The following is a 22,800-nucleotide window of genomic DNA, read 5'->3' as shown; positions in this document are numbered from 1 at the left end:
CAATCTGCTCTCAATGGACAAAAGATCAATAAGGCAGAAGGTGATAAAGGGACTTCCAGCACAGAAGCACAGAGGTGAGTAAAGGTGAACTCAGGAGATGAGGGGATCTGGACCTGGCCGGGACCTGCCACTGACCCGCTGTGTGATTCCTGCCCTTCCTTCCCGTCTCTAGACTGTGTCATCCTTCGTGAAGCCAGGGTTGAACTTGATGACTGTAAAGGCTCCTCCAGCACCAGCTTTCTCACATGTGGATCTTAAGCTGGTAAAGGAGCTGGTTTGGTGGTGCCTGGGGTCTGAGGCTCCCAGAAGTACTGGAGGCTGGACCACAGGGGAGAGAAAAGGCGAGGCTATAGCCGAGCACGCAAGGACTTGCCTGTAAGAGGAAGACCTGGGCTTGCCTTTCTCCCCTAAAGGCTTCTGACTTCTCTCTCTCCTTCCTGCCCTCCCCCCTACACCCCACTCCAAGCAGGCTTTCTAGTAAAACCTGAGTGGCAGGAAAATAACTTTTCGGCCACTCCTGCAGTTTCCAGCTCAGGCGTCTTCTGGTTTGCAGCTCTTCAATTTTCCTCTGTGGCAACCCTGGACGCTGCTTCTCCGGTATCTCCGGTATCTATTGCACTTGGTGGACATCCCTGCCTTCCCTGGTGGAGAGGCTGGCCTGGGAGCAGACACACCCACGCTTGCTCCACTTGCTGGCTGGGGGACCCCTGCTCTGGGGGGACCCCTGCTTCTCGTCTGTGAAGTGCAGAGGGTTAAATGAGATAGTGGATGAGGCTTGTTTAGCACCATGTCTGGTAAACAGTAGGCTTTGAAGGTTTGCCTCCTTTGCCTCCTCCCCAGGGAGACTCACAGCCCTGGCCTGTTCACCCCTGCATCCATGCCTAGGCCAGTTAGTTGTGTGCTCATGTGGCATGGCATTGAATCGTACCCATCGCTCTGTTCCAGTACCTGTCTTCCCATCAGATGGGAGCTTCCTGGGAACGGGAGCCGTGTCCCCCTAAATCTGGGGCTTTCTGAGGTCAGGGGTTGTAACTCCCTGGGAGGTTGGGGTGGTAGCCAAGGCCCTCCCCAGTACACTGACCCAACTGGGGCCCCAGAGACCAAGACTCGCCTTGACTCTGCATTGTGGCCTGGTTTGATGCAGAGAGTAAGCAGGAGGCGTGTTTTAGGGAAGAAGGAAGAGGCACTATTTGATACTCTACACCAGACAGACCCATCTGGATGCCTGGAGCAGTTAGACAGCTTAATGACAGTCAAACAGTGCACAAATACAAAGAACAGATGAGGTTAGAAAAGGGCCACACTGGGGCTGAGCAGGACCCCAGCAAGGCAATTAACTCCTCTTGGTGAAAGCCTCTTCTCCGGGATCAGATGATGCCAATCCTCTGTATAGTGCTTTTATGTAGCCCAGAGTGTGATTTCCCAGGGAGCCCCAGGGGAGGGCGTCCTGCCAGCTGGAGGAGAGGACACTGAACAGCTCCTTTTCTCTGCTACTGATAAACGTTCCTGGCTTTGCCCCACTTTTTGCACCAGGGGCAGAACTGTGACTGTCCCTCCACAGGGATCAGATTCACAAACAAGAGCCAGCGATGGGGACTGAAATTGGGAACCAGCAACCCCATAGACCAAGGAGGGGAAGCCAGAGGAAGACATAAGGAAGGCAACCAGGGCACATCACACAGGCCAACCCAGGAGGCCAGAGAGGAAGAATCAGCCTCTTGGCCCTTTCTTGGTCTTCTCTCCCTTCTTGGAGCAGCAGACGGGCATAAAAGACAAATGAGGCACGGAGGTCAGGTTCAGGAGGCCATGGAGGAGGAGAGTGAGGATTCTGGGCCTGTGGGAAGGTGACCAGTGCGGGCCGCAGATTGTTAGATGATGTAGGCAACAGTGCGCTGAGCAGAGGAGGAGGCCTCAGGGGATGGAGAGGAAGTTAGTGGCCTCAGAGGATGGAGGTATTGCCTCTTCGGGAAACAGCTTAGTCATGGTGACCCAAGGTGGGAACATGAGACCTCCTGGTCCAAGTCTGCCTCTCAGGACCATCTGCCATCACCCCGTCCCTTACAAAGAGTTGTCCTCATCCATTCACATCCCCCAGGAAGTGAAATTCGTGACCCATTCCTCCTGCCCCCACAGCTAAGCCACAGTTCAAGAAGGTCGTTTCTTTTGGAGAGTTTCTAGCTCTGCAAGAGAAAGAGCTGGGGCCTCTTTGAGCTGGGGATGAGCTGGCGTCAGGGCCTCTGCATGTGTCATGGGATATGAGCTCATCCTCATTACACTGGGCGGGGGATGGACAGTTACCCGGCCTCTTCATGTGGGCCTGTGGGGTCACTCGCACAGACACCGAGAGGATCTCCCCTGTACACATGCCTGTCTGTGCCCCAGATGGGGCAACCTGAGGGCAGAGCATGGGGCCTCTGAGCCCCTAAAAGGCTGGGGCTCCTCCAACCCCTCCCCTGCACACACACACGTCAGCTCCATGCTTCACCCTCCTCACCACACCCTAGCTTTGCCCAGTGACCAAAGACTCACACACACTGTCTTCCCTGCAAAGCTCTCATTATGCTATGAATCAGAGGGCGGGAGGTAGATCTGGCAGGTACTAGCCCCTGGAAACCCATAATACCAGTGTGGCTACCTGGGACTGACTGTAATGAGCTGGGGAGGGGCAGATTCCTCCTGTGTGATGTCAGCAGCAGAGCACAGGGCATGGGTGCCCATGTGTGAGGATACAGGGTTGGTTTTGCATGGGGGAGGGGGATGGCAGGGGCAGGGTGGAGAGAGCTTTCCCAGCCCCAGAAGATGGCCATCCCTGTGCTAAGGCGGAGAACATGTGAGGTCCCAGGTGGGCTCAGGGACCAGAGAGGGCATGAGCAGAGGGTAGTATTCTGGAGGCAGGAGTCCCTCCATCTGTCTTTCCAGACTAAGCCCCAGGAGCATGGCAAAATTAGCACCATAAATAGATCTATTTGGGGCTGGGAGGGAGGTGCCTGTGAGGAAAACTATGGGGAAATCAGAATGAATCTCAAAGTTAGCCCCAGAAATGAGTATTTTCCTTGATATTGTTCTAATATTTCTTTTTTGATTAGGTTGTGAAGAAGAGAGTTCAAATGATGTTCATAAAATAAGCTATTAACCAATCATTAAAAAGAAAGGCAAGTCACAGTTCAGTTTTGTTTACACACACACACACACACACACACACACACACACACACCACTAAAATGCTCATTGGTAATTGTCTCCAGGTGGTGAGATGCACTGTTCTTTCATTCCTTCGACAAATGTTTATAGAGCACTGATTATATTCGACGGTTATGACAGGTTTTGGGGACATAGTGGAAAACACACCAGGCAAAACTCCTGCCTTTTAGGGCTTATTTTCCAGTGGGAGACATGGGAAATAAACAAGTGAAAAAAAGCATATAAAAGGGCCCTCAATTGTTCTTAGTGAAATGAAGTGAACCAGGGAATAACTCTCTAGATGGGGTCTCAGGGAGGCTCTCTGGCAGGTCCCCACATTTACAGTGAAGGTGAAAGACACAGAGAGCCCCCAGAGGTGGAGAGCACTGGGCTTGTCCTAGTAACTGAGGACCCTCAGCGAGGGTCTTTGAACCTGAGGCAGTGGTTTGGATTGTTTTCCAGGAGTGTTAGGTCATCATCAGCACCGGGGAGGGACAAACAAGCTCTAATCCCCACTCTGAAAGCTGGCTTAAGCTATTTTTAGAGAGTAGTTTAGAGAAAGTAATGGATGATCTAGTTTTGATTTTATACCTTCATGCATTTCCCCAAACATTGTATGAAATGTTTGTTTTATCACCATAAGAAGCAATCCTTATTATTTTTTATGTATTATATATTTATTTTAAATATATATATATATATATATATATATATATATATATTTATATATTAAAGACTTAGAATGGTCCATGCTTTGGAGTTTTGGTGAGCATGGCGTTCTTGGAAACTTCTGTAACTACAGCATTCAGCATAGGTCCTGGATAGCTTCTAGCACATGGTAGCACCTGCAAAGCCTTCTGCTTGACTTTTTGGGCCTAAAGTTGTCAGACTCAACCCTACCCCATCCCAGGAAAGAGTTTATTTCCACACAGAATGGAGTGATAGATGTGTCTCGAGAGCAGATGGGTTATGGACTAGTGGCCAAGAGACTCCCCCAACAGCCCCAACCCTTCATGAGAAGTGATTCCTCCGACCTTTACACAATATCTCCAGACTGGACATCCCAGAAAGAAATATAACTTTCTATTCTGTGCCCTTGGAAATGAATCCCACAGCCTAACAATGAGGAAAAACCCATTTTATAGGCGGAGAAAGTGATATTCAGAAGAAAAGCTTGGCTGAGGTCACAAAACAGGAGGAAAAGGGGATCAGGTTCCTGAGATGCCTCCCCTCACCTCCCTGTGCCCAGGTCGCGAGGATCACAGGAGTGAATGAGCCCCCAGAGCCCTCTGGCCAGGCAGGAGCTGTGTGTCCCTGTGAAAAGGGGCCCTGAGGGGTTTTTTGCTTAACGTTCCTATGATGAGTCAAGAAGGGGCTAGAGGAAATAGACCAACAGGAGCGGTGAAACCAGTCCATCTCCTTCACCTTGGGAGAGAGGTGAGGCTGAGGAACAGTATAAAGGGCACCCCGGCCCCTGCTCGGCTCAGTGTTCCACTAGAAGCTTCTGCAGCCATCCTCACTGTGAGTCAGGTAAGTGTTAGCTGGCAGAACCAAGGTTGGGACCAGGGGTCTCCCACGGGCCAGAACATGGCTGGGGGTGGCCAGCCAGGTGGGTGTAGGTATAATTTGTGTGCTGGATTCAACAGGACTACTGTCCTTCTTGGAGGGCTCAGGTCACTGTGCTGAGGGCTAGGTGCCATGGTATGGAAACACAGAACAGACAGCAATCTCCTCCTACCCCATACTTTCTTGGGACCGTATCTGAGAGAGAGAGAGAGAGAGAGAGAGAGAGAGAGAAAGAAAGGCAGAGAGACAGAGAGGCAGAGAGACAGAGAAATAGAAAGAGACAGAGAGAGGAGTAAGATGGGGATAAAGGGGAAATATGGCCAGTTTCTCTCCTAAAACTGATTGATTTGGGCTGACTGTGATTTTGCCTTCTTTATGGAGGCAGGGTGTCCGGGGACATGCTTGTAACTCTTGGCTGTGCTACCAAAGGGAGAAATGCAGCATGGGGAACACTTTCTATTTGGAGAACCCAGGCTGAGCAGGGACAGGGAAACCCAGCTTAGAAGTAGGAGACTTGAAAGAACCAACTCCAACTCTCAGCAACCTTCCAGCCCCCTCCCACCACCACCAGCTAAAGCTCAGATGGTCAGGAGAGAAAGCAGCTCTGGAGCTGAATAGGCCAATCTGTTCATTTTACAGAGGAGAAACCTGAGGTCCAGAGGGGCTAAATGACTTTCGCAGAACCACACAGCATTTCACTGGGAGATTTAAGCTGAGATCATGTCATGTGACTCCAGTCCAGGGCGTGCACCCTCACCTCTCAGATCCTCTCGGGATGGGCTACTGATTTTCCAGGACTCGGGAGTTCTCCAGGAGACCTTTCTTTTCGTGGCACCTTCCCTCTTCCTGTCATAATCCCAGAGCTCATCTCTCTTCTTTGTACATGAAGGTCAGAAACAAGGGAGAGACAAGGATAGGCAAGAGCAGGAGGTGAAGTGGTACCCAGCCCACCTTTGCAGAACACCTCTGGAGAGTCCTCTTTGTTGTCTCTTGGGAACAAGAGGCTCCCAGGAGGGCCTTTCCCTGCCCCTCTCCATTCCTACCCTTCACTCTGCTGCTTCTGGGGAATGATAGCCCAGCGTGGGTGGGAGAGTACCCCCACTCAAGGGAAGAGAGGATGCTGAAAAACCAGGCGCTGCTGCATATTTCCAGGGGTTCATCTACTTCCTCGCCTTCAATTAACCCTCTAACCCATCCTGATTTTCAGGTTGACCTAAAGCAGCTTCCAAGATGTCTCAGCAATGTACTCTGCCAGTGACCTTGCCCCCTGCCCCCAGTAAGGAGCCCCTCAAGCCTGTTTCTCCTCCCACCAACATCCAGCAGGAGCAAGTGAAGCAGCCAACTCCACTGCCTGCCCCATTCCAGAAGGTACCCTCGGAGATCCCAGGGAAGGATCCCATGGAGCTCGGGAAGAAACACACAACTCCTGTGAAGGAGGTGCCCAAGAAAGAGTGTGAGCCACGGCAACAGGAGCCACAGCAGCAGGAACAGCAGCAGCAGCAACAGCAGCAGCAGCAACAGCAAAAGTCAGAGGAGCAAGGAAAGCCTGTGGAACAGCAGCAGCAGCAGAAAGAGTCAAAGGAGCAAGGAAAGCCTGTAGAACAGCAGCAGCAGCAGAAAGTGTCACAGGAGCAAGGAAAGCCTGTAGAACAGCAACAGCAGCAGCAGCAGCAAGAGTCCCAGGAGCAAGGAAAGCCTGTGGAACAGCAGCAGCAGCAGAAAGAGTCAAAGGAGCAAGGAAAGCCTGTGGAACAGCAGCAGCAGCAGCAGAAAGAGTCACAGGAGAAAGGAAAGCCTGTGGAACAGCAGCAGCAGCAGCAGCAGAAAGAGTCACAGGAGAAAGGAAAGCCTGTGGAACAGCAGCAGCAGCAGCAGCAGAAAGAGTCCCAGGAGCAAGGAAAGCCTGTGGAACAGCAGCAGCAGCAGAAAGAGTCCCAGGAGCAAGGAAAGCCTGTGGAACAGCAGCAGCAGCAGAAAGAGTCCCAGGAGCAAGGAAAGCCTGTGGAACAGCAGCAGCAGCAGAAAGTGTCACAGGAGAAAGGAAAGCCTGTGGAACAGCAGCAGAAGCAGAAAGAGTCACAGGAGCAAGGAAAGCCTGTGGAACAGCAGCAGCAGAAAGAGTCACAGGAGCAAGGAAAGCCTGTGGAACAGCAGCAGCAGCAGAAAGAGTCAAAGGAGCAAGGAAAGCCTGTGGAACAGCAGCAGCAGCAGCAGAAAGAGTCACAGGAACAAGTAAAGCCTGTGATACAGCAGCAGCAGCAGAAAGAGTCAAAGGAGCAAGGAAAGCCTGTGGAACAGCAGCAGCAGCAGCAGAAAGAGTCACAGGAGAAAGGAAAGCCTGTGGAACAGCAACAGCAGAAAGAGTCACAGGAGCAAGGAAAGCCTGTGGAACAGCAGCAGCAGCAGAAGAAAGAGTCACAGGAGCAAGGAAAGCCTGTGGAACAGCAGCAGCAGCAGCAGAAAGAGTCACAGGAGCAAGGAAACCATTTGGAACAGCTGAAACAGGAGAAGAAGGTCTTGGGCCAGCGGCTGGATCAAGAGCTAGCAAAGAAAGATGAGCAACTGGAAAAGAAAGGGGAGCAGCAGCTGAAGCAGTAGGAGGGGTTGCTGAAGTAGCCTCTTCTTGTCCCAACTCCTGGCCAGGTCCAAGAGACCAACCCAGTCCAGCCACTGAAGGGAGAAGTCTTGACCCCTAAAGAAGCAGGAGGTGTAGTGTCCTCCAAATATAAGTAACCACCCCTAGGGGCCCAGAGGCCCCTGGAAATCCCACATAAGTGAAGAGAGAGCCAGTGGCCTGGCTTACCTCCAGTCCCCAGCCTGGGTGGCCCACCTTATCTGTGAACCTGCCTGACCCTGTCCTTCTGCATGTCCCTTGGATAGGGCTTGGCGGGGAGGGGAGCTATTGCCCAGCACCCACCCCTGATGAGCCCAATCCCAACCTCAGGTGTCCAGAGCCTCTGCTTGAAGAGACAGTGACTACAGCAACTCTGACTGCATCCCCACCACTATTGTTGAATCTGTGATTGTGTACAATAATACAGAATAAATGCTGGAAGACCTGGGATCCTGTATTCTCTTTGGCTTTTTACCCTGTGTTGCTCACCGTATAAAAACCTGTGTGGGGGTTAATGGTTGCAAATGACTCTTGGCCAATTTCCAAAGGAGGACAGACATTTTGACCCCTCTTTAATTCTGCTCCCCAAACCATTCAATACATTCAACAGCTTCTAAAAATGAGATCACAACAACACCAAAAGAAAACAAAACAACTTCATTCATGCACCTGAAAGGAGCACTTAGCAGTCATGAAACAACTTCATTCATGCACCTGAAAGTAGCACTTGGCAGTCATGAAGAGGAGATAGGTTATTCTGGTTGGGGGAAGAGGATCTATTCATCTCAGTTCAACACTGCTTTACATTATAGCCCCGGAGCCCAATCCTAGCCCATGGCCAAAGGCACGGGGAGGGAGTGGAGGCTCCACCTGGGTTCTGGTCCCTGCCCAGGTTTTCTCTCCATAGAATGTCCTCATGGTTTCCAAGAGTCTTACTAACTGCCTGCATGGTTAAGGAAGACTTTAGGAAAGCAAAGAAGCAGAACTGGGCAAGATGGGGAGAGGAGAGACTCCTGGGACTGGTCTCTGAAGGAGAAAGTGACAGTGTCACTAAAGGAAGTAAAGGTTGGGCCAGCTGGAATCATGGAAGCCAAAGTGCTGAATAGCCTGGAGAAATACAGATCCAAGGTCATTGCAGTGGTTACCCTCCCTGACATTTCTGTAGCCTTTCCTGCCATCAATCACATCAGGACGTGGGGGCTCTCTCCTTCCTGGGAATCACCTGGCTCTAACTATTTAACCACATCATCTCAGGCAGGTTGTCTCAAGTTACCCAAAGCTATTTCATCACAGCCATGAGCATATGTCAGGGACATCCCTTTTGAGACTGCCATAGGCACCCAAACTCAATAGGTTGAAGGGCACTTAGTATCTCTTACTGCCCACCCAACTCCAGGGACACCCACTGTCATTCCTCCTTAGGTATTCTCTCTCTCGGGTAATGATACCTTCTCTGCATTCACCGAAGCCAGAGACAACACATCATTCTCCACTCCTTTCCTTTGCTTCCCTACTCTCCAGCAGAGACCAAGTCCTTGCTATCCTTACCCACACCTCCCAAGCTTTGACTGAGGTCATTTCTCACCTGAACTATTGCAATGGCCCTCAAGCTGTTCTCCTTTGCTCCCTGTCTCCACACACCCTGCAATCCACCCATCACACAGAGGACAGGGTGTTCTACTTAAAATTCTGATCTAACTACCTCACTCCTTGAGTTAATGCTTGTCAGCGGCTCTCATTATTCAGAGGATGAGAATGAAGGCTCAAGTCCTCCTAACAGGACAAGAGTTAGAAGGAAGTCTGAGTAGAACTGGTTGGGAAGATTGGGGGCACAGTGAGAAGTAATCAGAAACACCCAGAATATGTGCAAATGTTTTTGAAGTCTTAGGTTTTGATTTTTTCATAGACCTTATTTCTCTGTTATTTTCTTTTTTTAATTTGTTTATTTAACTATAGTTGATTTACAATATTGTGTTAGTTTCAGCTGTACAACTTCAGATTCTTTTCCATTATAGGTTATTACAAGATATTGAATATAGTTCCACATGCTATGCAGCAAATCCTTGTTGTATATCTATTTTACATATAGTAGTAGGTGTAATAGACCTTTCTTTAGAACAGTTTCCAATTTATGAAAAAGTCAAGAAGACAGTAAAAAGAGTTACCATACACATCACACCCAGTTTCCCTTATTATTAACATCTTACATTAGTATAACACATTTATTATTATAATTAACAAAACTGTATTGGTACATTATTATTAACTGAAGTTCAAGGTTTATTCCTATTATTTTAGTTTTTACCTACTGTCTTTTCCTGTTTCAGGATCCCATCTAGAATATCACATTACATTTAGTTGTCTTGTCTCCTTAGGCTCCTCTTGACTGTGACAGTTTCTCACTTTCCTTGAGTTTTGATGATCTTGACAGTTTTGAGGGGTCCTGGTCAGGTATTTTATAGAATATCCCTCAAATTGGGTTTGTCTGATGTTTTCTTCATGATTAGACTGGAGTTATGGGTTTTTAAGAGGAAGACCACAGAGGTAAAGTGCCTTTTTCATCACATTATTTAAAGGGGACATACTATTCACATGATTTACCACTTTGATCACCTGGCTGAGGTAACATCTATCAGGCTTTGCCACTCTCCTCATCCTCTCTCCAACATCCCATATTACTGTACTGTATTCTTTGGAAGGAAGTCACTGTGCAAAGCCCACAACTAAGAAGTGGGGAGTTGGGGCTTCCCTGGTGTTACAGTGGTTGAGAATCTGCCTGCTAATGCAGGGGACACGGGTTCGAGCCCTGGCCTGGGAGGATCCCACATGCCGTGGAGCAACTAGGCCCGTGAGCCACAACTACTGAGCCTGCGCGTCTGGAGCTTGTGATCCGCAACAAGAGAGGCCGCGATCGTGAGAGGCCTGCGCAAGGCGACGAAGAGTGGCCCCCGCTCGCCACAACTAGAGAAAGCCCTCGTACAGAAACGAAGACCCAACACAGCAAAAATAAATAAATAAATTAATAAACTCCTACCCCCAACATCTAAAAAAAAAAAAATGTGGGATGTTAAGCTCCCCATCACTGAGGGTGGAGTGTCATCATAAATTATTTTGAATGTCCTGTATAGGAAATGTATCTCTTCCCTCTCCTTATGTATGTATATATGTATGGACATATGCACTTAATCATTTATTTATGTCAGCATGTACTCATGAATATTTATTTTATACTTTGGGCTATAACCCAGTAGTACTTTATTTTCTCCTTCATTGTGGTGAAATAAATATTACATAAAATTTACTATATTAATCATTGTACAGTTCAGAGGTATTAAGTACATTCATGTTGTCGTGCAACCCTCACCACCATCCATCTTGCAAAATTGTAACTCTGTACCTATTAAACAACAATTCCCCATGACCTTCTCCCCACAAGCCCTGGCAACCACCGTTCTACTTTTTTTCTTTTTTTCTAATCTCCCTTTTTCCCCTACACCACTGTTTCTTGTAACCACTATTCTCCCCTCTGCTACTATAAGTTCAGCTTTTTTGGTCACAAATATCAGGGTTTCCTCCCTTTCTAAGACAAAATAATATATCATGTATTATATCTATATTACATCAAATATAATATAATGTTATATACCACATTTTCTTTATCCATTCATCCACTGACATTTAAGTTATTTCCATATCTTGGCTATCATGAATAATGCTACAATGAACATGGGGTATCTCTTCAAGATACTGATTTCTAAATGAAAAAGAAATGAAGGAAACAATAGCAAAGATCAATAAAACTAAAAGCTGGTTGTTTGAGAAGATAAACAAAATAGATAAACCACTAGCCAGACTCATCAAGAAAAAAAGAGAGAAGACTCAAATCAATAGAATTAGAAATGAAAAAGGAGAGGTAACAACTGACCCTGCAGAAATAAAAAAGATCATGAGAGCTTACTACAAGCAACTCTATGCCAATAAAATGGACAACCTGGAAGAAATGAACAAATTCTTAGAAATGCACAAGCTGCCAAGACTGAATCAGGAAGAAATAGAAAATATGAACAGAACAATCACAAGCACTGAAATTGAAACTGTGATTAAAAATCTTCCAACAAACAAAAGCCCAGGACCAGATGGTTTCACAGGCGAATTCTATCAAACATTTAGAGAAGAGCTAACACCTATCCTTCTCAAACTCTTCCAAAATATAGCAGAGGGAGGAACACTCCCAAACTCCTTCTACGAGGCCACCATCACCTTGATACCAAAACCAGACAAGGATGTCACACAGAAAGAAAACTACAGGCCAATATCACTGATGAACATAGATGCAAAAATCCTCAACAAAATACTAGCAAACAGAATCCAACAGCACATTAAAAGGATCATACACCATGATCAAGTGGGGTTTATTCCAGGAATGCAAGGATTCTTCAATATATGCAAATCTATCAATGTGATAAATCATATTAACAAATTGAAGGAGAAAAACCATATGATCATCTCAATAGATGCAGAGAAAGCTTTTGACAAAATTCAACACCCATTTATGATAAAAACCCTGCAGAAAGTAGGCATAGAGGGAACTTTCCTCAACATAATAAAGGCCATATATGACAAGCCCACAGCAAACATCATCCTCAATGGTGAAAAACTGAAAGCATTTCCACTAAGATCAGGAACAAGACAAGGTTGCCCACTCTCACCACTCTTATTCAACATAGTTTTGGAAGTTTTAGCCACAGCAATCAGAGAAGAAAAGGAAATAAAAGGAATCCAAATCGGAAAAGAAGAAGTAAAGCTGTCACTGTTTGCAGATGACATGATCCTATACATAGAGGATCCTAAAGATGCTACCAGAAAACTACTAGAGCTAATCAATGAATTTGGTAAAGTGGCAGGATACAAAATTAATGCACAGAAATCTCTGGCATTCCTATATACTAATGATGAAAAATCTGAAAGTGAAATCAAGAAAACACTCCCATTTACCATTGCAACAAAAAGAATAAAATATCTAGGAATAAACCTACCTAAGGAGACAAAAGACCTGTATGCAGAAAATTATAAGACACTGATGAAAGAAATTAAAGATGATACAAATAGATGGAGAGATATACCATGTTCTTGGATTGGAAGAATCAACATTGTGAAAATGACTCTACTACCCAAAGCAATCTATAGATTCAATGCAATCCCTATCAAACTACCACGGGCATTTTTCACAGAACTAGAACAAAAAATTTTGCAATTTGTATGGAAACACAAAAGACCCCGAATAGCCAAAGCAATCTTGAGAACGAAAAAAGGAACTGGAGGAATCAGGCTCCCTGACTTCAGACTATACTACAAAGCTACAGTTATCAAGACGGTATGGTACTGGCACAAAAACAGAAAGATAGATCAATGGAACAGGATAGAAAGCCCAGAGATAAACCCACGCACATACGGACACCTTATCTTTGATAAAGGTGGCAGGAATGTACAGTGGAGAAAGGACAGCCTCTTCAATAAGTGGTGCTGGGAAAACTGGACAGGTACTTTTAAAAGTATGAGATTAGATCACTCCCTAACACCATACACAAAAATAAGCTCAAAATGGATTAAAGACCTAAATGTAAGGCCAGAAACTATCAAACTCTTAGACGAAAACATAGGCAGAACACTCTATGACATAAATCACAGCAAGATCCTTTCTGACCCACCTCCTAGAGTAATGGAAATAACAACAAAAATAAACAAATGGGACCTAATGAAACTTCAAAGCTTTTGCACAGCAAAGGAAACCATAAACAAGACCAAAAGACAACCCTCAGAATGGGAGAAAATATTTGCAAATGAAGCAACCGACAAAGGATTAATCTCCAAAATTTACAAGCAGCTCATGCAGCTCAATAAGAAAAAAACAAACAACCCAATCCAAAAATGGGCAGAAGACCTAAATAGACATTTCTCCAAAGAAGATATACAGACTGCCAACAAACACATGAAAGAATGCTCAACATCATTAATCATTAGAGAAATGCAAATCAAAACTACAATGAGATATCATCTCACACCAGTCAGAATGGCCATCATCAAAACATCTAGAAACAATAAATGCTGGAGAGGGTGTGGAGGAACGGGAACACTCTTGCACTGCTGGTGGGAATGTGAATTGGTTCAGCCACTATGGAGAACAGTATGGAGGTTCCTTAAAAAACTACAAATAGAACTACCATATGACCCAGCAATCCCACTACTGGGCATATACCCTGAGAAAACCGAAATTCAAAAAGAGTCATGTACCAAAATGTTCATTGCAGCTCTATTTACAATAGCCCGGAGATGGAAACAACCTAAGTGCCCATCATCGGATGAATGGATAAAGAAGATGTGGCACATATATACAATGGAATATTACTCAGCCATAAAAAGAAACGAAACTGAGCTATTTGTAATGAGGTGGATAGACCTAGAGTCTGTCATACAGAGTGAAGTAAGTCAGAAAGAGAGAGACAAATACCGTATGCTAACCCATATATATGAAATTTAAGGAAAAAAAATGTCATGAAGAACCTAGGGGTAAGGCAGGAATAAAGACGCAGACCTCCTAGAGAACGGACTTGAGGTTATGGGGAGGGGGGAGGGTGAGCTGTGACAGGGCGAGAGAGAGTCATGGACATATACACACTAACAAACGTAGTAAGGTAGATAGCTAGTGGGAAGCAGCCGCATGGCACAGGGATATTGGCTCGGTGCTTTGTGACAGCCTGGAGGGGTGGGATAGGGAAGGTGGGAGGGAGGGAGATGCAAGAGGGAAGACATATGGGAACATATGTTTATGTATGACTGATTCACTTTGTTATAAAGCAGAAACTAACACACCATTGTAAAGCAATTATACCCCAATAAAGATGTTAAAAAAAAAAAAAAAGATACTGATTTCATTTTCTTTAGATATATACCCAGAAGTGGTATTGCTGAATCATATGGTAGTTCTATTTTTAATTTTTTGAGGAACCTTCATATTGTTTTATATAATAACTGTAGCAATTTACAGTCCTACCAACAGTGTACAAGGGTTCTCTTTTCTCTACATCCTTGCCAACACTTGTTAGCTTTTGACTTTTTTATAGTAGCCATTCTAACCGGTGTGAGAGGATATCTCATTGTGGTTTGATTCATATTTCCCTGCTGATAAGTGATGCTGGGAATCTTTTCATATTCCTGTTGGAAACAGTATGGTGGAGAAACTGAGATTCAGAAGAAAAGCTTGGCTGAGGTCACAAAACAAGAGGAAAAGGGGACCAGGTTCCTGAGATGCCTCCCTCACCTCCCTGTGCCCAGGTCGCGAGGATCACAGGAGTGAATGAGCCCCCAGAGCCCTCTGGCCAGGCAGGAGCTGTGTGTCCCTGTGAAAAGGGGCCCTGACGGGTTTTTTGCTTAAGGTTCCTATGATGAGTCAGGAAGGGGCTAGAGGAAGTAGACCAACAGGAGTGGTGAAACCAGTCCATCTCCTTCACCTTGGGAAAGAGGCGAGGCTGAGGAACAGTATAAAGGGCACCCCGGCCCCTGCTCGGCTCAGTGTTCCACTAGAAGCTTCTGCAGCCATCCTCACTGTGAGTCAGGTAAGTGTTAGCTGGCAGAACCAAGGTTGGGACCAGGGGTCTCCCACGGGCCAGAACATGGCTGGGGGTGGCCAGCCAGGTGAGTGTAGGTATAATTTGTGTGCTGGATTCAACAGGACTACTGTCCTTCTTGGAGGGCTCAGGTCACTGTGCTGAGGGCTAGGTGCCATGGTATGTAAACACAGAACAGACAGCAATCTCCTCCTACCCCATACTTTCTTGGGACCGTATCTGAGAGAGAGAGAGAGAGAGAGAGAGAGAGAGAGAGAGAAAGAAAGGCAGAGAGACAGAGAGGCAGAGAGACAGAGAAATAGAAAGAGACAGAGAGAGGAGTAAGATGGGGATAAAGGGGAAATATGGCCAGTTTCTCTCCTAAAACTGATTGATTTGGGCTGACTGTGATTTTGCCTTCTTTATGGAGGCAGGGTGTCCGGGGACATGCTTGTAACTCTTGGCTGTGCTACCAAAGGGAGAAATGCAGCATGGGGAACACTTTCTATTTGGAGAACCCAGGCTGAGCAGGGACAGGGAAACCCAGCTTAGAAGTAGGAGACTTGAAAGAACCAACTCCAACTCTCAGCAACCTTCCAGCCCCCTCCCACCACCACCAGCTAAAGCTCAGATGGTCAGGAGAGAAAGCAGCTCTGGAGCTGAATAGGCCAATCTGTTCATTTTACAGAGGAGAAACCTGAGGTCCAGAGGGGCTAAATGACTTTCGCAGAACCACACAGCATTTCACTGGGAGATTTAAGCTGAGATCATGTCATGTGACTCCAGTCCAGGGCGTGCACCCTCACCTCTCAGATCCTCTCGGGATGGGCTACTGATTTTCCAGGACTCGGGAGTTCTCCAGGAGACCTTTCTTTTCGTGGCACCTTCCCTCTTCCTGTCATAATCCCAGAGCTCATCTCTCTTCTTTGTACATGAAGGTCAGAAACAAGGGAGAGACAAGGATAGGCAAGAGCAGGAGGTGAAGTGGTACCCAGCCCACCTTTGCAGAACACCTCTGGAGAGTCCTCTTTGTTGTCTCTTGGGAACAAGAGGCTCCCAGGAGGGCCTTTCCCTGCCCCTCTCCATTCCTACCCTTCACTCTGCTGCTTCTGGGGAATGATAGCCCAGCGTGGGTGGGAGAGTACCCCCACCCAAGGGAAGAGAGGATGCTGAGAAACCAGGCGCTGCTGCATATTTCCAGGGGTTCATCTACTTCCTCGCCTTCAATTAACCCTCTGACCCATCCTGATTTTCAGGTTGACCTAAAGCAGCTTCCAAGATGTCTCAGCAATGTACTCTGCCAGTGACCTTGCCCCCTGCCCCCAGTAAGGAGCCCCTCAAGCCTGTTTCTCCTCCCACCAACATCCAGCAGGAGCAAGTGAAGCAGCCAACTCCACTGCCTGCCCCATTCCAGAAGGTACCCTCGGAGATCCCAGGGAAGGATCCCATGGAGCTCGGGAAGAAACACACAACTCCTGTGAAGGAGGTGCCCAAGAAAGAGTGTGAGCCACGGCAACAGGAGCCACAGCAGCAGGAACAGCAGCAGCAGCAGCAGCAGCAGCAGCAGCAGCAAAAGTCAGAGGAGCAAGGAAAGCATGTGGAACAGCAGCAGCAACAGCAAGAATCACAGGAGCAAGGAAAGCCTGTGGAAGTGCAGCAGCAGCAGAAACAGTCCCAGGTGCAAGGAAAGCCTGGGGAACAGCAGCAGCAGCAGCAGAAAGAGTCACAGGAGCAAAGAAAGCCTGTGGAACAGCAGCAGCAGCAGCAGAAAGAGTCACAGGAGAAAGGAAAGCCTGTGATACAGCAACAGCAGGAGCAGAAAGAGTCCCAGGAGCAAGGAAAGCCTGTGGAACATCAGCAGCAGCAGAAAGAGTCACAGGAGAAAGGAAAGCCTGTGGAACAGCAGCAGCAGCAGAAAGAGTCACAGGAGAAAGGAAAGCTTGTGATACAGCAGCAGCAGCAGCAGAAAGAGTCACAGGAGAAAGGAAAGCCTGTGATACAGCAGCAGCAGCAGCAGAAAGAGTCCCAGGAGCAAGGAAAGCCTGTGGAACATCAGCAGCAGCAGAAAGAGTCACAGGAGAAAGGAAAGCCTGTGGAACAGCAGCAGCAGCAGAAAGAGTCACAGGAGAAAGGAAAGCCTGTGATACAGCAGCAGCAGCAGCAGAAACAGTCCCAGGAGCAAGGAAAGCCTGGGGAACAGCAGCAGCAGCAGCAGAAAGAGTCACAGGAGCAAAGAAAGCCTGTGGAACAGCAGCAGCAGCAGCAGAAAGAGTCACAGGAGAAAGGAAAGCCTGTGATACAGCAACAGCAGGAGCAGAAAGAGTCCCAGGAGCAAGGAAAGCCTGTGGAACATCAGCAGCAGCAGAAAGAGTCACAGGAGAAAGGAAAGCCTGTGGAACAGCAGCAGCAGCAGAAAGAGTCACAGGAGAAAGGAAAGCCTGTGGAACAGCAGCAGCAGAAGAAAGAGTCCCAGGAGCAAGGAAAGCCTGTGGAACAGCAGCAGCAGCAGAAAGAGTCACAGGAGAAAGGAAAGCCTGTGATACAGCAGCAGCAGCAGCAGAAAGAGTCACAGGAGAAAGGAAAGCCTGTGATACAGCAGCAGCAGCAGCAGAAAGAGTCACAGGAGAAAGGAAAGCCTGTGGAACAGCAACAGCAGCAGAAAGAGTCACAGGAGCAAGGAAAGCCTGTGATACAGCAGCAGCAGCAGAAAGAGTCCCAGCAGCAAGGAAAGCCTGTGGAACAGCAGCAGCAGCAGAAAGAGTCACAGGAGAAAGGAAAGCCTGTGATACAGCAGCAGCAGCAGCAGAAAGAGTCACAGGAGAAAGGAAAGCCTGTGGAACAGCAGCAGCAGCAGCAGCAGAAAGAGTCCCAGGAGCAAGGAAAGCCTGTGGAACAGCAGCAGCAGCAGAAAGAGTCCCAGGAGCAAGGAAAGCCTGTGGAACAGCAGCAGCAGCAGAAAGAGTCCCAGGAGCAAGGAAAGCCTGTGGAACAGCAGCAGCAGCAGAAAGTGTCACAGGAGAAAGGAAAGCCTGTGGAACAGCAGCAGAAGCAGAAAGAGTCACAGGAGCAAGGAAAGCCTGTGGAACAGCAGCAGCAGAAAGAGTCACAGGAGCAAGGAAAGCCTGTGGAACAGCAGCAGCAGCAGAAAGAGTCAAAGGAGCAAGGAAAGCCTGTGGAACAGCAGCAGCAGCAGCAGAAAGAGTCACAGGAACAAGTAAAGCCTGTGATACAGCAGCAGCAGCAGAAAGAGTCAAAGGAGCAAGAAAAGCCTGTGGAACAGCAGCAGCAGCAGCAGAAAGAGTCACAGGAGAAAGGAAAGCCTGTGGAACAGCAACAGCAGAAAGAGTCACAGGAGCAAGGAAAGCCTGTGGAACAGCAGCAGCAGCAGAAGAAAGAGTCACAGGAGAAAGGAAAGCCTGTGGAAAAGCAGCAGCAGCAGCAGAAAGAGTCACAGGAGCAAGGAAACCATGTGGAACAGCTGAAACAGGAGAAGAAGGTCTTGGGCCAGCGGCTGGATCAAGAGCTAGCAAAGAAAGATGAGCAACTGGAAAAGAAAGGGGAGCAGCAGCTGAAGCAGTAGGAGGGGTTGCTGAAGTAGCCTCTTCTTGTCCCAACTCCTGGCCAGGTCCAAGAGACCAACCCAGTCCAGCCACTGAAGGGAGAAGTCTTGACCCCTAAAGAAGCAGGAGGTGTAGTGTCCCCCAAATACAAGTAACCACCCCTAGGGGCCCAGAGGCCCCTGGAAATCCCACACAAGTGAAGAGAGAGCCAGTGGCCTGGCTTACCTCCAGTCCCCAGCCTGGGTGGCCCACCTTATCTGTGAACCTGCCTGACCCTGTCCTTCTGCATGTCCCTTGGATAGGGCTTGGCGGGGAGGGGAGCTATTGCCCAGCACCCACCCCTGATGAGCCCAATCCCAACCTCAGGTGTCCAGAGCCTCTGCTTGAAGAGACAGTGACTACAGCAACTCTGACTGCATCCCCACTACTATTGTTGAATCTGTGAGTGTGTACAATAATACAGAATAAATGCTGGAAGACCTGGGATCCTGTATTCTCTTTGGCTTTTTACCCTCTGTCGCTCACCATATAGAAACCTGTGTGGGGGTTAATGGTTGCAAATGACTCTTGGCCAATTTCCAAAGGAGGACAGACATTTTGACCCCTCTTTAATTCTGCTCCCCAAACCATTCAATACATTCAACAGCTTCTAAAAATGAGATCACAACAACACCAAAAGAAAACAAAACAACTTCATTCATGCACCTGAAAGGAGCACTTAGCAGTCATGAAACAACTTCATTCATGCACCTGAAAGTAGCACTTGGCAGTCATGAAGAGGAGACAGGTTATTCTGGTTGGGGGAAGAGGATCTATTCATCTCAGTTCAACACTGCTTTACATTATAGCCCCGGAGCCCAATCCTAGCCCATGGCCAAAGGCACGGGGAGGGAGTGGAGGCTCCACCTGGGTTCTGGTCCCTGCCCAGGTTTTCTCTCCATAGAATGTCCTCATGGTTTCCAAGAGTCTTACTAAATGCTTCCATGGTTAAGGGAGACTTTAGGAAAGCAAAGAAGCAGAACTGGGCAAGATGGGGAGAGGAGAGACTCCTGGGACTGGTCTCTGAAGGAGAAAGTGACAGTGTCACTAAAGGAAGTAAAGGTTGGGCCAGCTGGAATCATGGAAGCCAAAGTGCTGAATAGCCTGGAGAAATACAGATCCAAGGTCATTGCAGTGGTTACCCTCCCTGACATTTCTGTAGCCTTTCCTGCCATCAATCACATCAGGACGTGGGGGCTCTCTCCTTCCTGGGAATCACCTGGCTCTAACTATTTAACCACATCATCTCAGGCAGGTTGTCTCAAGTTACCCAAAGCTATTTCATCACAGCCATGAGCATATGTCAGGGACATCCCTTTTGAGACTGCCATAGGCACCCAAACTCAATAGGTTGAAGGGCACTTAGTATCTCTTACTGCCCACCCAACTCCAGGGACACCCACTGTCATTCCTCCTTAGGTATTCTCTCTCTCGGGTAATGATACCTTCTCTGCATTCACCGAAGCCAGAGACAACACATCATTCTCCACTCCTTTCCTTTGCTTCCCTACTCTCCAGCAGAGACCAAGTCCTTGCTATCCTTACCCACACCTCCCAAGCTTTGACTGAGGTCATTTCTCACCTGAACTATTGCAATGGCCCCCAAGCTGTTCTCCTTTGCTCCCTGTCTCCACACACCCTGCAATCCACCCATCACACAGAGGACAGGGTGTTCTACTTAAAATTCTGATCTAACTACCTCACTCCTTGAGTTAATGCTTGTCAGCGGCTCTCATTATTCAGAGGATGAGAATGAAGGCTCAAGTCCTCCTAACAGGACAAGAGTTAGAAGGAAGTCTGAGTAGAACTGGTTGGGAAGATTGGGGGCACAGTGAGAAGTAATCAGAAACACCCAGAATATGTGCAAATGTTTTTGAAGTCTTAGGTTTTGATTTTTTCGTAGACCTTATTTCTCTGTTATTTTCTTTTTTTAATTTGTTTATTTAACTATAGTTGATTTACAATATTGTGTTAGTTTCAGCTGTACAACTTCAGATTCTTTTCCATTATAGGTTATTACAAGATATTGAATATAGTTCCACATGCTATGCAGCAAATCCTTGTTGTATATCTATTTTACATATAGTAGTAGGTGTAATAGACCTTTCTTTAGAACAGTTTCCAATTTATGAAAAAGTCAAGAAGACAGTAAAAAGAGTTACCATACACATCACACCCAGTTTCCCTTATTATTAACATCTTACATTAGTATAGCACATTTATTATTATAATTAACAAAACTGTATTGGTACATTATTATTAACTGAAGTTCAAGGTTTATTCCTATTATTTTAGTTTTTACCTACTGTCTTTTCCTGTTTCAGGATCCCATCTAGAATATCACATTACATTTAGTTGTCTTGTCTCCTTAGGCTCCTCTTGACTGTGACAGTTTCTCACTTTCCTTGAGTTTTGATGATCTTGACAGTTTTGAGGGGTCCTGGTCAGGTATTTTATAGAATATCCCTCAAATTGGGTTTGTCTGATGTTTTCTTCATGATTAGACTGGAGTTATGGGTTTTTAAGAGGAAGACCACAGAGGTAAAGTGCCTTTTTCATCACATTATTTAAAGGGGACATACTATTCACATGATTTACCACTTTGATCACCTGGCTGAGGTAACATCTATCAGGCTTTGCCACTCTCCTCATCCTCTCTCCAACATCCCATATTACTGTACTGTATTCTTTGGAAGGAAGTCACTGTGCAAAGCCCACAACTAAGAAGTGGGGAGTTGGGGCTTCCCTGGTGTTACAGTGGTTGAGAATCTGCCTGCTAATGCAGGGGACACGGGTTCGAGCCCTGGCCTGGGAGGATCCCACATGCCGTGGAGCAACTAGGCCCGTGAGCCACAACTACTGAGCCTGCGCGTCTGGAGCTTGTGATCCGCAACAAGAGAGGCCGCGATCGTGAGAGGCCTGCGCAAGGCGACGAAGAGTGGCCCCCGCTCGCCACAACTAGAGAAAGCCCTCGTACAGAAACGAAGACCCAACACAGCAAAAATAAATAAATAAATTAATAAACTCCTACCCCCAACATCTAAAAAAAAAAAAATGTGGGATGTTAAGCTCCCCATCACTGAGGGTGGAGTGTCATCATAAATTATTTTGAATGTCCTGTATAGGAAATGTATCTCTTCCCTCTCCTTATGTATGTATATATGTATGGACATATGCACTTAATCATTTATTTATGTCAGCATGTACTCATGAATATTTATTTTATACTTTGGGCTATAACCCAGTAGTACTTTATTTTCTCCTTCATTGTGGTGAAATAAATATTACATAAAATTTACTATATTAATCATTGTACAGTTCAGAGGTATTAAGTACATTCATGTTGTCGTGCAACCCTCACCACCATCCATCTTGCAAAATTGTAACTCTGTACCTATTAAACAACAATTCCCCATGACCTTCTCCCCACAAGCCCTGGCAACCACCGTTCTACTTTTTTTCTTTTTTTCTAATCTCCCTTTTTCCCCTACACCACTGTTTCTTGTAACCACTATTCTCCCCTCTGCTACTATAAGTTCAGCTTTTTTGGTCACAAATATCAGGGTTTCCTCCCTTTCTAAGACAAAATAATATATCATGTATTATATCTATATTACATCAAATATAATATAATGTTATATACCACATTTTCTTTATCCATTCATCCACTGACATTTAAGTTATTTCCATATCTTGGCTATCATGAATAATGCTACAATGAACATGGGGTATCTCTTCAAGATACTGATTTCTAAATGAAAAAGAAATGAAGGAAACAATAGCAAAGATCAATAAAACTAAAAGCTGGTTGTTTGAGAAGATAAACAAAATAGATAAACCACTAGCCAGACTCATCAAGAAAAAAAGAGAGAAGACTCAAATCAATAGAATTAGAAATGAAAAAGGAGAGGTAACAACTGACCCTGCAGAAATAAAAAAGATCATGAGAGCTTACTACAAGCAACTCTATGCCAATAAAATGGACAACCTGGAAGAAATGAACAAATTCTTAGAAATGCACAAGCTGCCAAGACTGAATCAGGAAGAAATAGAAAATATGAACAGAACAATCACAAGCACTGAAATTGAAACTGTGATTAAAAATCTTCCAACAAACAAAAGCCCAGGACCAGATGGTTTCACAGGCGAATTCTATCAAACATTTAGAGAAGAGCTAACACCTATCCTTCTCAAACTCTTCCAAAATATAGCAGAGGGAGGAACACTCCCAAACTCC

The 22,800-nt window shown here is 46.5% G+C and overlaps 1 protein-coding gene across 1 annotated transcript in view; it reads left to right on the top strand.

Moving 5' to 3' along the window:
- The first annotated feature begins 5,387 nt into the window (after window positions 1-5,387).
- The window catches only part of TCHH (trichohyalin), a 57,370-nt gene continuing 39,957 nt past the window's right edge, over window positions 5,388-22,800 (top strand). Inside the window, exons 1-5 of the mRNA XM_049711012.1 lie at window positions 5,388-5,635; window positions 5,954-6,888; window positions 16,496-16,615; window positions 17,807-17,993; window positions 18,042-18,134. Coding sequence (XP_049566969.1) covers window positions 5,977-6,888; window positions 16,496-16,615; window positions 17,807-17,993; window positions 18,042-18,134 — 1,312 coding nt within the window. The 5' untranslated portion in view covers window positions 5,388-5,635; window positions 5,954-5,976. The remainder of the gene's footprint in view (window positions 5,636-5,953; window positions 6,889-16,495; window positions 16,616-17,806; window positions 17,994-18,041; window positions 18,135-22,800) is intronic.

Source organism: Orcinus orca, chromosome 1 (assembly GCF_937001465.1).
Source record: "Orcinus orca chromosome 1, mOrcOrc1.1, whole genome shotgun sequence".
Taxonomy (NCBI): Eukaryota; Metazoa; Chordata; class Mammalia; order Artiodactyla; family Delphinidae; genus Orcinus; species Orcinus orca.
This window is presented reverse-complemented; position numbering and strand designations above follow the sequence as displayed.